This window comes from Colius striatus, chromosome 19 (genome assembly GCF_028858725.1).
Source record: "Colius striatus isolate bColStr4 chromosome 19, bColStr4.1.hap1, whole genome shotgun sequence".
Taxonomy (NCBI): Eukaryota; Metazoa; Chordata; class Aves; order Coliiformes; family Coliidae; genus Colius; species Colius striatus.
In genome coordinates, this window is record NC_084777.1 from 2,085,117 (window position 1) to 2,098,120 (window position 13,004).

The following is a 13,004-nucleotide window of genomic DNA, read 5'->3' on the forward strand; positions in this document are numbered from 1 at the left end:
AGATTCTCGGGCCTGGGCCCAGCCACAGCCCGAGCTGGCTCTGTGCAGCCAGCCTGTCCCCTCTCCCAGCAGAGCCAATTACGAGGATGTTAATGAGAGGTGCTGATGCTGCCCAGGGTTTTAATGACCACCCTTCAAGTTTCCTGCTACTTCTACTGGAGAGACAGCAGCAGGTTGGTGAGGCTGGAGGGGGGCAGTGGGCACAGGGGCTGTGCCAGGTATAGGCTGCAGAAGGGTTTTCATGGGGTGGCTGGGAAAGTCTGGTGCCAGAATGCAGCCAGAATGCAGCCAGACATCCCTCCCTGGCAGCAAAAGGGATAAGGAGGGTTTTTTCCCCAGTGCTGAGCCTGAGGATAGCGCTCTGCAGCTCCTGCCCTCCCTCTGTAGCATCTCCAGTCCCCGTGTGAGCTGGGCTCTGGCCCTCAGCTGCTGTCAGAGGTGGAGCAGGAGCTGGGAGCATTTGCTGCAGCCTCCCACACCATCTTCTTCTGGCCTCTACCCTGGCTGCAAGTGCCCAAATCAGGGCTGTGGCTCCTGGCAGCCTGGAAGCTGCTTCTCCCCTGCCCAGCCCTCCCCAGCACCAGTGCAGAGTGCTGGCAGGGGTTGGCTGGCCAGGCCAAGGGAGCAGCGTTTCAGATGATGTGTGTGTGTGTGTGTGTGTGTTTGTGGCCCCCACAACGATGAGCAGAGCTGCTGGAGCACTTACATAAAATATCTAAATAGATCTTTAATATTTCTAATTGCAAATGTACATAAATTGCACGGCCACAGCATTTCTTTGAACACCAACAACTTTCTCTGTACATTATTACATGGTTTAAAAGGAGCTGAAGGAGGTTCAGCAAACACTTTCACTTTGCTGCTTTGTTGTTGTTTCTAAACATACTTACAAAAGAAGAGATTTGTTTGTCTTTATAAGAGGATATAAAACATAGCAACTGCTTATCAGGAACAAGTATCAGCCGAAGCAGATATACAGAGAGAGGTATATCTTGAGACACAGTGATGCATGAGAAAGGAAGATGTGACATGGAGACTGCACTCGGGGGCTGGGGAGCTGATGTGGGGCCACGTGGCATTTACAGCAACGCCACAGCTCACGGGAGCTGGGGGTCAGGGCTTGACCCTCACACCCCTGCTCTGAGTGTCTCTGAACGTTGTGCAAAGCCCTCAAGGTTGGGTTTGCTTTGTAACCCCGTGAGCTGCAGGTTGGCTTGTTGCTGGTGTCCTCCCTCTGCTCCCTGCCTGTCATCTTCCCCAAGGGAGAAGGAAAAGGCAGCAGTTGTCTGTGGGGGGCTAGAGCAGGGCCTGGCAGGGCTCAGAGAGGGCACTTGCTGCATGGCTGTGCCCTGAGGCCAGGCAGCCTCCTCTGAAACTGCCCTGAAGAGTCAGGGTCCTACCTGGGGCCGGGCAGTGTCCCTTCCCGTGGCCAGTGAAGGGATCTGCTGGTGGCCACACACTCGGAGCCACGTCAGGCCCCAGCACTGGCCGGGCCACAGGTTTGGGGAGGCTGAGCCCAGGAGTGGGGGTGGGCAGGTGAGGGGCTGTGCTGCCCAGGAGCCCTCTCCCTCTCCTGCCCACTCCCAGGGCAGTCACAGGTTTTTTCTCTCTCTGCAGGCTGAGCTCTGCAGTGAGAGCGATGGAGCCCTGGGCACGGCTGCCAGCACGGACACTGGAATCATTACTAACAGAGAGAAGCCTGTGAGTACTCTGGAAATGCTTCATTACCTCTGATTGCTTTCCTAGGAGAGCCTGTGATGCTTTGCTCAGGTGCATCAAGTCCCTTCTCCCTTTAGGAGTATTTGTAGTTGCAGAGCCTGTCCTGCCCCGTGCAGCGAGCTGTGGGGCTGGCTGCCAGGCTGCAGGACTCGGCGTGTGCTCACAGTGCAATCAGTGCTGTACAACTGCCACAGCAGGAAACACACTGACCAGACTCCAATGACAATGCAGTGACACAGGACTCTTTGGATGGCAGCAGCATTTGCTTAAACTGGTGCAAAAGGGGCTGGTGATTACACTGTAGTGATAGCTGACGTGGGGAAGGACGTGGGTCCCTCCTGTCGTTTGGCACTGAAGCCATAATCCCTGTCCCAGATGATACTTACAGTCCACAGAGACCTCGGGGCACTGCTCAGTCCATTCCACCCCCCTTTAAACAGATCTTTGCTCATTTCTTTTGGTGTGTCCACTACAGTTGAACAAAACCCCAAATCAAAACTCTTAAAACAGAATCCCTGAGGTGGACCAACCCCAAATCTGGATCCCTGGCTTCCCTCTGTTCCCCTCCCTCAGAAGGGAGGAGGCTGAAATCATGGGTGGTGCTTGGATCCAGATTTGCTGCTTGAACCCACCTCGAGACAGCAGTGAGATACAGCCAAACCCTGACCGAATAAGCAGCACCAGGTTACTATGTACAGCTGTTAGTGAGATAGATACGTTACAGGAAACACTGCAAACAGTTACCAAAAGATAGTAAGACTTGTATTAGGATAAAAATCTGAGTGTGACTCTGTTTCATTTACACCTTGACGAGTTTGCACTACAACAGCCTCTTAGTGCAGAGCGTGTGAGAAGGAAGCAGAGCCCATCAGCACAGGCTGGGGGCAGCCTCAGGGGGCTTTGCTGCAGCCTCAGGGACCTGCCTCGGGTATTGCTACGGCAGAGCCGGCTCCCTCCCACACACACACACACACACACACACACAGAGCAAGGTACAGTTCATAAATAACAGAAACACAAACCCAAGTAACAGAACTGAGCTGAGCCTGGATCTCAACACCTACCCCAGCCCTTCCCAGCGGAGGGGAGGGTCAGGGCGGGTTGGTGACAGTTGCAGGGGAAGGAGGGGTGGGAATCTCTGCTCTAACAATTCATCCTGACTTCAATTCCTTTTCATACTGGCTCAGGAAACTCAGCAACAACTCCAGGACCTGTTGCCACTGGAACCTCTGTGATCTTAGTAAGTGGCTGTGTCAGGCTCTAAGCGTTGCTGCCAGTTCAGCAGTGCAATGTGTGTTACCCAGCACAGGCTGGCAGCTCAGGCAGGGTGAGCAGTGCCTTGGGCTTGTGGTTGAGGTTGAGATTGAGCTGTACTGGTGCTACCAGCACTCCACAACTGTTTTGTGGGTGTTTATTTTTGTCTGCAGCTCTTCAGGAGAGCGCTGGCTCCATGCCCCCAGCCCAGCTGGCTGTGGATGGATGCCCACCCCATGGCCACTCCTCTACCGCCACTTGTCTCTTGCAAAGCTTCTCACCAATGAGCTCTAAACAAGCAGCTCAGGGCAACAGCCATTGAGAGTCGTCTTTTCTTTTGCAGGGTCCTTACAATGTGTTGGACTCTGAGGCAATGGCAGCTCTAAGTGTTCACAGCACCCTGGCTGCTCCTAACCTGTCTGGGTCTTTCTCCGGTTGTAACCTTGTCAGTTTTGTGAGGTTCTTCACAGCCATCTCTGCTAAGGCTCCAGAATTCAAAGGTGGCTGCAATTGCCACAAATACTCGGGCCTTTTCTCTGGGGAGCTCCGTTTGGGGTGTGCTGTGTGGCTGCTGCAGAGGCCTCGCTGACACACCGGCTCCTCTGAGGACTGAGCCGCAGGGGGCTCGGCCCAGGGCTTCCAGGGAACACCAACACGTGTAGGAGAGAAACAAAGAGCATCTTTAATGTTTGTTTGCAAAGAGCTGCGTGTGGCTGGATGCTGTGAATGAGCTTCACGGCAACGCAGAGCTCACTGGCAAACAGCGTCCTGCTCGGGCAGCCTGGGCAGGGGAGGCTGGAGACGGCACCTAAGCTGTGCAGAGCCCCAGGCCCAGCCTGCTCCCTGGGACTGTGCGTCTGCACGTGGCAGGAGGAGCTCAGACAGCCCTGGAGCTGCGTGTCAGACTTTACTGGGAGAACAGGCAGATGTCCTGTGCACTGTACACTGTCAGCCGAACCCCAGAGAAATCTCTCTGGCTCTTGGTACGAGGGACCTGCTCTGAGAAGTGGGAGGCACGAAGCACTAACTTAAAACCAAAAGCAACCCCCAGAAGCGTGAAGCAGAGCGTGGCAGGGGCCCAGCGGCACAGCCCCCGCTCCCGAGCCGCCCCGCGCCAGCACCGCGCCTCAGCGTGGCTGAGCGTGCTCACTGTGGCTCAGCAGTTAGCAAAGTCTACTCCTGGCTTATGCCTGCACAGTGCTCCTGACAAGGGGCCTTTCTTTCGGTGGTGGCTGCTGTTCTTGGTGGTTACTCCCTTATGACCATGTTTTACATTCTTCGAGCCGGTTAATTTCCATGCAGTGCTCACTCCCAATTTTAACAGCACAGTATTCCAGAAAATGGGCTCTTTTTGTTTCTAATGCATACTGTGAAAGAAAAGAAATACAATTACCGATCTTCACGCTTCTTCAGGGCCTTTTTCTTGTTTCTTTGCCTGTTTTTCTCCCCAGAAACAGTAAAAACCTCTGCACAGAGCATTCCATCCCCACAAGGAACCCTCTGCCAGGCACGAAGCTGCGGCTTCCTGCAGCCCCTCACTCCCCCTCACCACGACGGGCACCAGGAACTGCACAGCCCCTGCCCCTCAGTCACAGCTCGGGCACCAAACACAGGCAACATTGACTTTATTCTGTGGCTAGAAGCGAGTGGGGTGGACAGTGCCCCGGGGCTATTGCTTACAAAGACTCTTCCCCGTTGTTTGTGAGAAAGCAGAAGCTGTGGAGAGGAACTGAGTTGCCCTTTACCAGGTGCCAGCTCCTCCCTCCACTTGGTGCACTGGGCTTGCCCTGCTCCCCTGGGCTGCCCAGGGGAGCCCCAGCCGTGCCCTCCTGCCCTGCCCTCGCCCCACATTCCCCGGGCAGCACCCTCTGGCCCTGTCCTTCCCTCTGCACTGCGCTCCCTACAGGGGCAGAGCTCGTTACACACTAATTAGCTGTGTAAGCACCCCATGGACAGTCACCCCCTGTAACAGCCTCAGACAAGCCCGGTGGGGAGGGAGGGCTGGGGGTCTGCTCTGGGGGAGCTGCAGGAGCAGCCTTCCTGCCCCCCCTCGCCCCCTGCTGCGGGCTCTGCCCAGCTCCCCTCGTTTCGCTTACTCCGGGCTGGGAGGGGTGACCACGTCCTCGGGCCACTTTAGAAGGAAAAGGTTACTCTTTTTTTTGTTTTGTTTAGAGCTGAAAACACTGATTGAAATCCAACAGTGACAAGCGATCCTCAGCTCAGATGTGATCTCCTTATGCCACTCATCTCACACTCGAGCTTCCCGTCCCCTCAAAGTGCCGGCACTGGCAGCTCCCACCAAGGCCGAGTCAGCGCGGCGTCCGCAGAAAGGAGCTGGTTGTGTCCCGGGTGCCGCGGCTCACGCTGCTGCTGCACGTCTCTGGCCAGGCCTCCTGTCCTGCAGCACCCTCCGTGGGTTAACAATTACTGCTGTTTCTGAATTCTCCATTCTCTGTAATCTGCAATTTAGTTGGGTTTGTGGGGGAGATCCCATTACGTGTCTGCATGCTGTACCTCTCTTTCAGCTGAGTGAGGGCACTCATTAGCCGTGCGTTGGCAGCGTCCAGGGAAGCAATGCGTTTCTCCTGCCGACAGAAGGCAGAGGGAGCAGTCAGGGCAAAGCTTGGGAGGGCTGGCCCTCTGCCAGGGCTTGTCCTCACACAGCCACCCAGAGGCCTCTCTTTGGCCCCCTTAGATGTGGGTTTTTCATACTACACGACACGTTCTGCAACCTGCTGCCCTCGGCAGGGCCACAAAGGTCCGTCCACCTGTGCAAGGGGAGCTGCATTCCCTTCAGCAGCCTCCAGAAAATGCAGAGAACACTTTCTCCCATTCTTCAGTTACACAGAAATTCATTGTGCTGTTTGCTGTTTCTGTGGGGGAGAGCCCAGCCCTGGAGAGATCCCAAAGCCATGGGGCTGAGGTGCTGAGGGCCGTGGGGTGGTGCTGGGCTGGGCAGGGTGAGGGCAGGGCTGGGGCTCCCTGAAGTTCAAGGGCTTTTCCAGCTGAAATGATTCTGTGATTCTAGCAGCAGCTGTTGCAAAGACAATAAGACTCCTCTTCTAAAACCTAGTGCTCTCCCAAGATAGTTATTCCTGTCAGTGCTTAATTGATTTTGGAAGTGTAAATTAATAGTTCAAATGACTTGTGGCCTCCCAGGATGGCTCTGATGCAACTCTCACTGATTAAAGGATTGCAAGGAGGGGAGCAAGAGCTTCGGGGTTGTCTCCCGTGCCTCAGACACTGGAGAGGGCACCGTCCCCCCATCTGCATCAGTGGAGGGAGCAGAACCAACTCAGAGGGCCACAGAAGTCACAGAACACTCCCAGCACTGTGACAGTGTTGATGGACACATTTTGGGCTGACAAAAGGGACCAGAGTAGTGGGCAGAGCCCTGTTCCTGCCTGGTGCTGCTGCAGGCCAGAAGGGAACGTGCTGATTTATGAGCTCTGAACAAATAACCCAACTGAAGAACTGTGATTCTTGTCATAAAGTTACGACTGTCCCATCTCCTTTTAATTAGCTACACTGGAAATTAGTCCTGAGTAGTGACTCACAAGTCATTAACAGGGTTGCTATAGGTAAGCCCAGAATGAATGTCACTGAGCCACAGGCTGTGGAAGGCCCAGCTGCTGGAGGTGCTGCTCCTTCTCTACTCACATGAAAAGATTACAAGCCATATTTTCAGATTCTCCTTTCCAAGCCCAGCATTCTGCACCCATCATCTGATGCCTCTCTGCCCTTGTAACCCCCAGCAGTAACTGAGCTTCCTGATCTGTGAGCCACAGCCCCAACGCTGAGACAACCTGTTGGCTCTGCTCTGGCCAAGTTGTGTGCTCCCTGCAGCCAGTGCACAGACTGCTGGAACATGAGGCACCACACAAAGCTCTGGAGACCTCAGGCTGAGCCAATGAGGATGTGATCCTTCCCCAAACTGCCTGAGCTGTGGGCATGATCCTTCCCCAAACTGCCTGAGCTGTGGGCATGATCCTTCCCCAAATTGCCATTCTCCATATCCTCTGTGTCACCTGCCAAGCTCCAAGGCTGCAAAGAGCCGTATGAACATGAATGCTGTGACAATGAACTGCATCCTGCTGCAGCCTGAGCAGCTCTGTCACTGCCTGCAGCTTGCTGCTGAACCCCACCATGCTCACAGTCTCCCTGTGCTGGAGCTGGCACTGCTGCATGGCAGGGAGGCTGCACGGTGGCAGAATCACCCTGAGAAGTGCTGCAGCCCTTGGTACTGACCTGTGCATCGATAATCTTCTGCTTGGAATCCACAGCAGCCTGCATTTCTGCATGGTCCTTCTTTAGCTCCTCCTCAACTGACATCAGTCTGGCAGCCAAACAGACAAGAGACAAAAAGACATTTGTTGGGCTCTGCCAAGCCCAGGTGTTAGTCTCACACACATCTATATCAGCCCGAGTGAATGACACACATCGTGTCCTCACTTAGCTCTTGATACCAGAGAAGCAAAGGAGTGATGCACATGCCTGGAGCCCACAGCAAGAGCTGTGAGATACCACAGCAGCAGGTCTAGAGGTGGGAGTGTCCTCACAGAGCAGCCCCATCACCCACAGCAGGACAAACCATCCCAGCTGAAATCACAGCACTGACACAGAGGACACAACAGGACCCAGAGCTGTGCATTCAGGCACCAAGGAGACAAGTCATTGGCACCACCTCTTCTTACACACAGACCAGCAGCTCACAGACAGCCTTTTTTCTGGCTCTTGCTCTAGAGATCTCTACAGCAGACTGTCCCCAAGCCTAAGTGATGCAGAGCTGTGAAGCCTGACCCATCTATGAGGGAACCAGTTGGCTTGGCTCAGGTAAAGGTGAGCCCGCTGCTCTGGAAGGGTCTGTCCTGGACAAACACTGCATCCCACTGGGTGGGAAAACAGGATTTAGAGCTGGGAGTAACGGGATGGTGAGGAGATCTTTAGCTAAACATTTTGACTGTGACATCTACTGCTCCTATGAACAGAAGCCTGCCAGAGAACTGAGAACTGGAGCAGCTCCCCCTCAAGTGCTACCTTTGTGAAGCAGGAAGATGTCCCAGGCAACACTGATGGGGGCACATGAACAACCAAGGCTTAAACTCCTCCCCTGGGGCTGTAACCCAATAAATGCTGGAAAGCCCACGTGAGAAACCTGCCTGTGCCCCCCAGAAACCCAACTCCCCTGAGCAGGGGTGAGCTCTAACACCAGGCAGGATGCCTGCCTCGCTGCCTCCAGCACTCCCCCCTCCCCTCTACCTGCTGATGATGCCCTTCATCTGGATCTCCTTGTCCTCCTGCTGCCTCCGGAGCCGCTCCTCGCTCTCCTCCAGCCTGGCCTGGTACTCCAGCATCAGCTTCTGCGTGGTCTCCTCCTGGCACTTGAAGCGAGTCTCGTACTCCTCCAGCTTCTTGTTGGAGATGCGAAGCTTGTCCTGCAGCACCACCAGGTCCTGCTGGTACTACGGCACGCAAGGACACACACAGGAGGAGAAAACACACGTGCTGTGTTACCTAGTAGGGCTCAGCCCTCGCCAGGGTTTCCCCACAACCCCATTTTGCCCCTCTCCTTGCACGAGACTAGCTGCAAACCCGTGTCAGATAACCCCTCTTGCCGACACCTCCTCTTCGGTCTTCTCCGCACTGCTGTGGGAGCGGCGCCGCGTCCCCCGGGCGGGCAGGTCACTGGCAGGTTCAGAGAATGGGTTGTTAGCAGAGTCTGGCAGTTCACATGGGCAATGCAGGTTAGTGATGAATGGCAAACGCATCTGGCACCTTCCTCAGACCAACAGCCCCGGGCTCAACGCAGGCAGAAGCTGCTCTCGTGGGGTGTTGGGTTGACACACGAGCTCTCTGGTCTACAGCAATAAATGTGGGTGCTTTGGACAGGCTGGAAGCCATGCAGGAGCTGTGAGTGCTGCTGCCTCCTGCCAGGCTTTGCAGCAGAGGGCAACTCGTGGGTGTGGACACCGAGCACCACTGCCTTTTGGGGCCCAGCCTTTTAAGGAATGCAATCAGACATCAAACCAGGGCTCAGGCTGAGAAGAGCTGCTGCATGAAGCCAAGACCCCACAGCTGAACTGATCATTCAGATGAAGCTAAAAGCAGCAGAAGAATCACATGAAGCAATTCACTACTTCCTAACTGAGTAAAGGTGGGTGCAGCTTTTGCAGAAGCACAGCATTCACTACAACTTGCTTTGCTAAAGGAAAACATTGTACAAAATCCTTCCCTTGCCAAAAAATCACCTTTGGGAGTTGTCTTTAAAACCCATCAATCTCAGCTGGAATAACCTCAGACTTAACATGCAGCTGATATGTGACAAGCTGCTTCTAGAGAGTCAGACTGGGCAAAAAGACTTCCATCTGAGCCATGAAGTCTGCTGCAAAGCCACAAGTGTTACTCATGAGCTGACAGGAGCGTGCTTGAGTGTCTTGCCTTGGCTGTCTGAACACGGGGCCCTGCCCTCAGCCATCGCCTCCAGCCATGGACTGGGCTGTGTCCCAGCTTCCAGAGTCCTGCTGGGGAGCCTGACCAGCACCTCAGCTCGTGGGGCTGCTGCCCGTGTCCAGGCCAGCCAGACCCCCAGCCCGTGGGGATCCACGTTGCTCTCCTGGCACCTCTCCCCAGACTGACTGCAGAAGTCACTGTAAACCCAAGGACTGACACTTTACAGTGCTGAGGGTCTTCCCGAACTGCCAAAGCACTTGAGCTGTGGCAGGCAGGAGGGCAGGACCCCTGAGCCTGGGCAGGGACAGGCACTGCAGATGACTCTGGCTTTCCTTTAGCAAAGCTTTTACTGCAGCACTGAAGCAGGACAGTTTGCACACGTAACCTGGGGTGAGGGGAGAACACAGACGCCCAGACAGTTGCACAGAAGCGCTGAAGTCAGACAGGAGGGAGCTGCTTGAAGAGGAAAGATTAGATACCTACCCTAGCCTGAAAATAGGAGCAGCATAAGTGAGCTCAAATGATAGCAGGAGAGGCCTCAGGGCCCGAAGGAGTCGCTCCTGGCTCTAGAACACTTGTCTCATTCTCCGTTACCATTCACAGCTTACAGCAATGGGCAGAGAGGTTATGCTAATGGTGATCTTCAATGTCAGTGACTGATGTGACAGCAAAGTAACAAAGGATGCTGCATGGCAATGAGACCACAGGCTGCTGGGGGTGGGGGCTCCCTCTGGGCCTCACACAGGGCCTGGTTTGCTGCAGCCCCTCCTTGTGCTGGCATGGCAATGGAGCAGTGCCCACCTGGTCACAGCTGAGCCCGTTTCACAGCACAGGGGGCCAGGGAAACAATCCCAAACGTGAATCGTGCCCAGCTGCAGTGGCCCTGGCAGAGCCAGGCTGCTGAGGAAGCAGAAATCAGCAAAGATGGGATCTTCTCAGCTCTCAACCGCTGCATCCTTATTTCCAACCCTACTTTGTCACCCCTGGCCAGGCCTACTCTGTGTCTCCCCACCACAGGCCCACTTGTGAGCTGTACCCCTTTCTTTTACCAGCAGCACAGAGCCTCTCCAGGGCCAGCCCCCCAGACTGGGGGCCATCACTGCAGCATCCAGTGCCCCCAGGCTGCCTCTGAGACCAGAATCTGGATGTAATTTTTAGGTCTGTTACAGCCTTTGACGTGGAAGCTGCTTCTTGCTACACATCCCCACTGTGAGGCCCGAGGCTGCCTGTCCCTTACTCTCTTCTCTGATAAAACAGAGGGAGCAGGAATGGGGGAAGCACCAGGCACTGGCTGGTTTCAGAGTCTGCTGCAGGGCAGCACCAGCAATTCATTCCTGGCTCCTGCTTTCCTTACTTGCTTTCATCGGAGTGACCAAGTGTGTGCAAACCTCCCAAACCTTCCCCAGGAGTGCCCTGTGAGGCTGAGCAGCCAGGCAGACAGCAGCCTGCCACCCCTCTCTCCTGGGCAGGGACGTGCCACACAGCCCACCCTGTCCCCAGGGTGCTCAGATGAACCACATTCAAGGAAATCCTCTCTCTTTTTAGACCCTTGTTTCAATCCAATCAGGTTTTACCTTTTCTGCTTGGCTGAGCTCGTCCTTATTCCTGAGCTTATCCCTGTGCTTGGAATCTGGGTCAATGCTTTCATCTTCTAAAAACTGCATGTTCATATTCAAAAGCCAAGCAGCAGTGCGGTCCAGGGCATTGGGGTTCACAGGAGAAGGGGCCTACAATGAAACATACAACCATAACAAAAGAAAAACCTGTAACAGAAATGGTCATGAAGCTGGAGAGAGAGAATTTCCTTCCAACAAGCCCTCTCCCCCGCTGCTCAAACAGCACCAAACGGGTCTGAGCTACCAGAGCAGTCAGGGGGGCTGGAACAACTCCTGTTCTGCATCTGCAGGTTGGTTTAGGTCAGACAGCTCTTGACAGGCCAAATCCTTCCTGTGCCACCCCCACAGAACAGAGCAACAAGTGTGCTGCAGTGGGTCCTGCTGAGAGCGATGGGCTGGGCTCTGAGCAGGTCCCGACACCTCAAGAGGACACGACCTGAGCAGCACAGAGCTGCAGGCAAAGGGAGCAGCTCGACCTGCTGCCTTCACTCTGTGAGCAGAGACTTCCTCAGCTCTCCAGCCTCTTTTAAGCTTTCTTCCCCCGCAGCTGGGGGGAGCAGGAACAGGGGCAGCACACAGCTGCCTGCTGGGGACATCTCCAGCTCAAGCCAGCTCTGCAAACTGAAGAGCTGCTCTGGGTCATGCAGGTGCCTTCCTGGAACAGAAAAGGTTTCTTTTTGGCTGAGACTACCCTCACAATGCTGGAAAGGTCTAAATGCTCGACACCTTAGTAGCTCACCTCTAGGCCTGTTGCTGTGGGAGCTGGAGGAGCAGAGCTGTGCCACGTGCAGTGAGCTGGGGCCATGGCCGCTGTGTCCAGGCCCAGCCTGGCCAGGGACTGCAAATGGCATTGCCTACAGATTTTCCACCCTCGTTATGAGCTTGAGGAAGGGAATCTCCTGCCGTTTCCCCTCCATCCTGGCTCATCAGAAACTGCAGTAACCAGTTTCTTGGATGAACAGGGGGGGATCTGGATGATTTGGTCAAAGGAACTGAAGTGAACAAGTCAGAAACGTCACAGGGACTTTCTCCTTCGTTCAGACCTCAGGAGTGGGGTCTGGTTTAACCACCTCACTGGGACTGGGGCCTTTCCCAGGCCACCTTCCACCCTGGTCTTCTGCTTCCAGGATTTTGGATCAGGAGTTTCAGACTCGTCTCATGAACACCACTTGCTACAGATCCTCACCCAGCCTGCAGCTTTCTGCCTTTCCTGGCATGTCCAGCTTGGGCACTGCACCTGTGCTGGCTGCTGCTCAGTGCAAGCGGGTGTCAGCGAACAGAGCTCAGCTCGCTGTGCATGGATCCTCCTGCCTCCTTCTTCCTTCTCTGGAGGAGTAAAAAAGGACATCTGATCTGGCCTGGGACAGTCTGGGAGTCGGTTCAGCAGATGAGCTTCCAGAAGTGCTTCTGGCTGACAGGAATGGGGCTCATGGACTTCTGAAACGGCCCCCAAATGGGCTTTCTTTGTTCTCAAACAGCATTTCATCCCATCACCCATGAGCAAGCCGATTCATTAAGGTTTGCTGCTGACATAAAAGCACACTAAGGGTAGGAGAGGCATTCTGAGAGCTTGAGGTTCTGTGAGAACCTCTCAGAGGACAACAGGGGTGGGTGGAGGACAGACCAACACATCACGGCCAGGGCTTTCTGAAGGTCACCCACAGTTTCCTGTTCTCTTTCTGCAAGAAGCTGCTACGGAACAGGCAGCTGCTGCTCGTCCATCGCTGTGCCCTCTGCACCTCATGAGTATTGATCCACAAACACTGCTGCACGGCACACTTGCTAATGTCAGCGCTTAGGGATCGATCCGTGTGCACGGACGGGCTCCAGCTGGGCTGAGAAAGCAGCCCTCAGCACACAGGGCTGTCAGGGGCCTCCAGGGCTGCCCCGGGAGCCCAGGTAGCGGCACCAGCTCCGCTGCGCTTCCAACACCACGCTGCTGAGAAGCTGCCTCAGTGCCACGTC

The 13,004-nt window shown here is 55.0% G+C and overlaps 1 protein-coding gene across 11 annotated transcripts in view; it reads right to left on the bottom strand.

The window, feature by feature from the left end:
- Positions 1-707: 707 nt before the first annotated feature.
- Positions 708-13,004, bottom strand: part of DAB2IP (DAB2 interacting protein) — a 145,711-nt gene continuing 133,414 nt past the window's right edge. For 9 of the 11 annotated variants that reach the window (XM_062011869.1, XM_062011867.1, XM_062011872.1 and 6 more), the window contains 4 exons: positions 10,998-11,150; positions 8,233-8,435; positions 7,222-7,309; positions 708-5,558 (listed from right to left, as the gene is read on the bottom strand). In XM_062011869.1, coding sequence (XP_061867853.1) covers positions 5,391-5,558; positions 7,222-7,309; positions 8,233-8,435; positions 10,998-11,150 — 612 coding nt within the window. In that variant the 3' untranslated portion in view covers positions 708-5,390. The remainder of the gene's footprint in view (positions 5,559-7,221; positions 7,310-8,232; positions 8,436-10,997; positions 11,151-13,004) is intronic. The other 2 variants (XR_009820068.1, XM_062011870.1) reach the window with 2 other exon arrangements.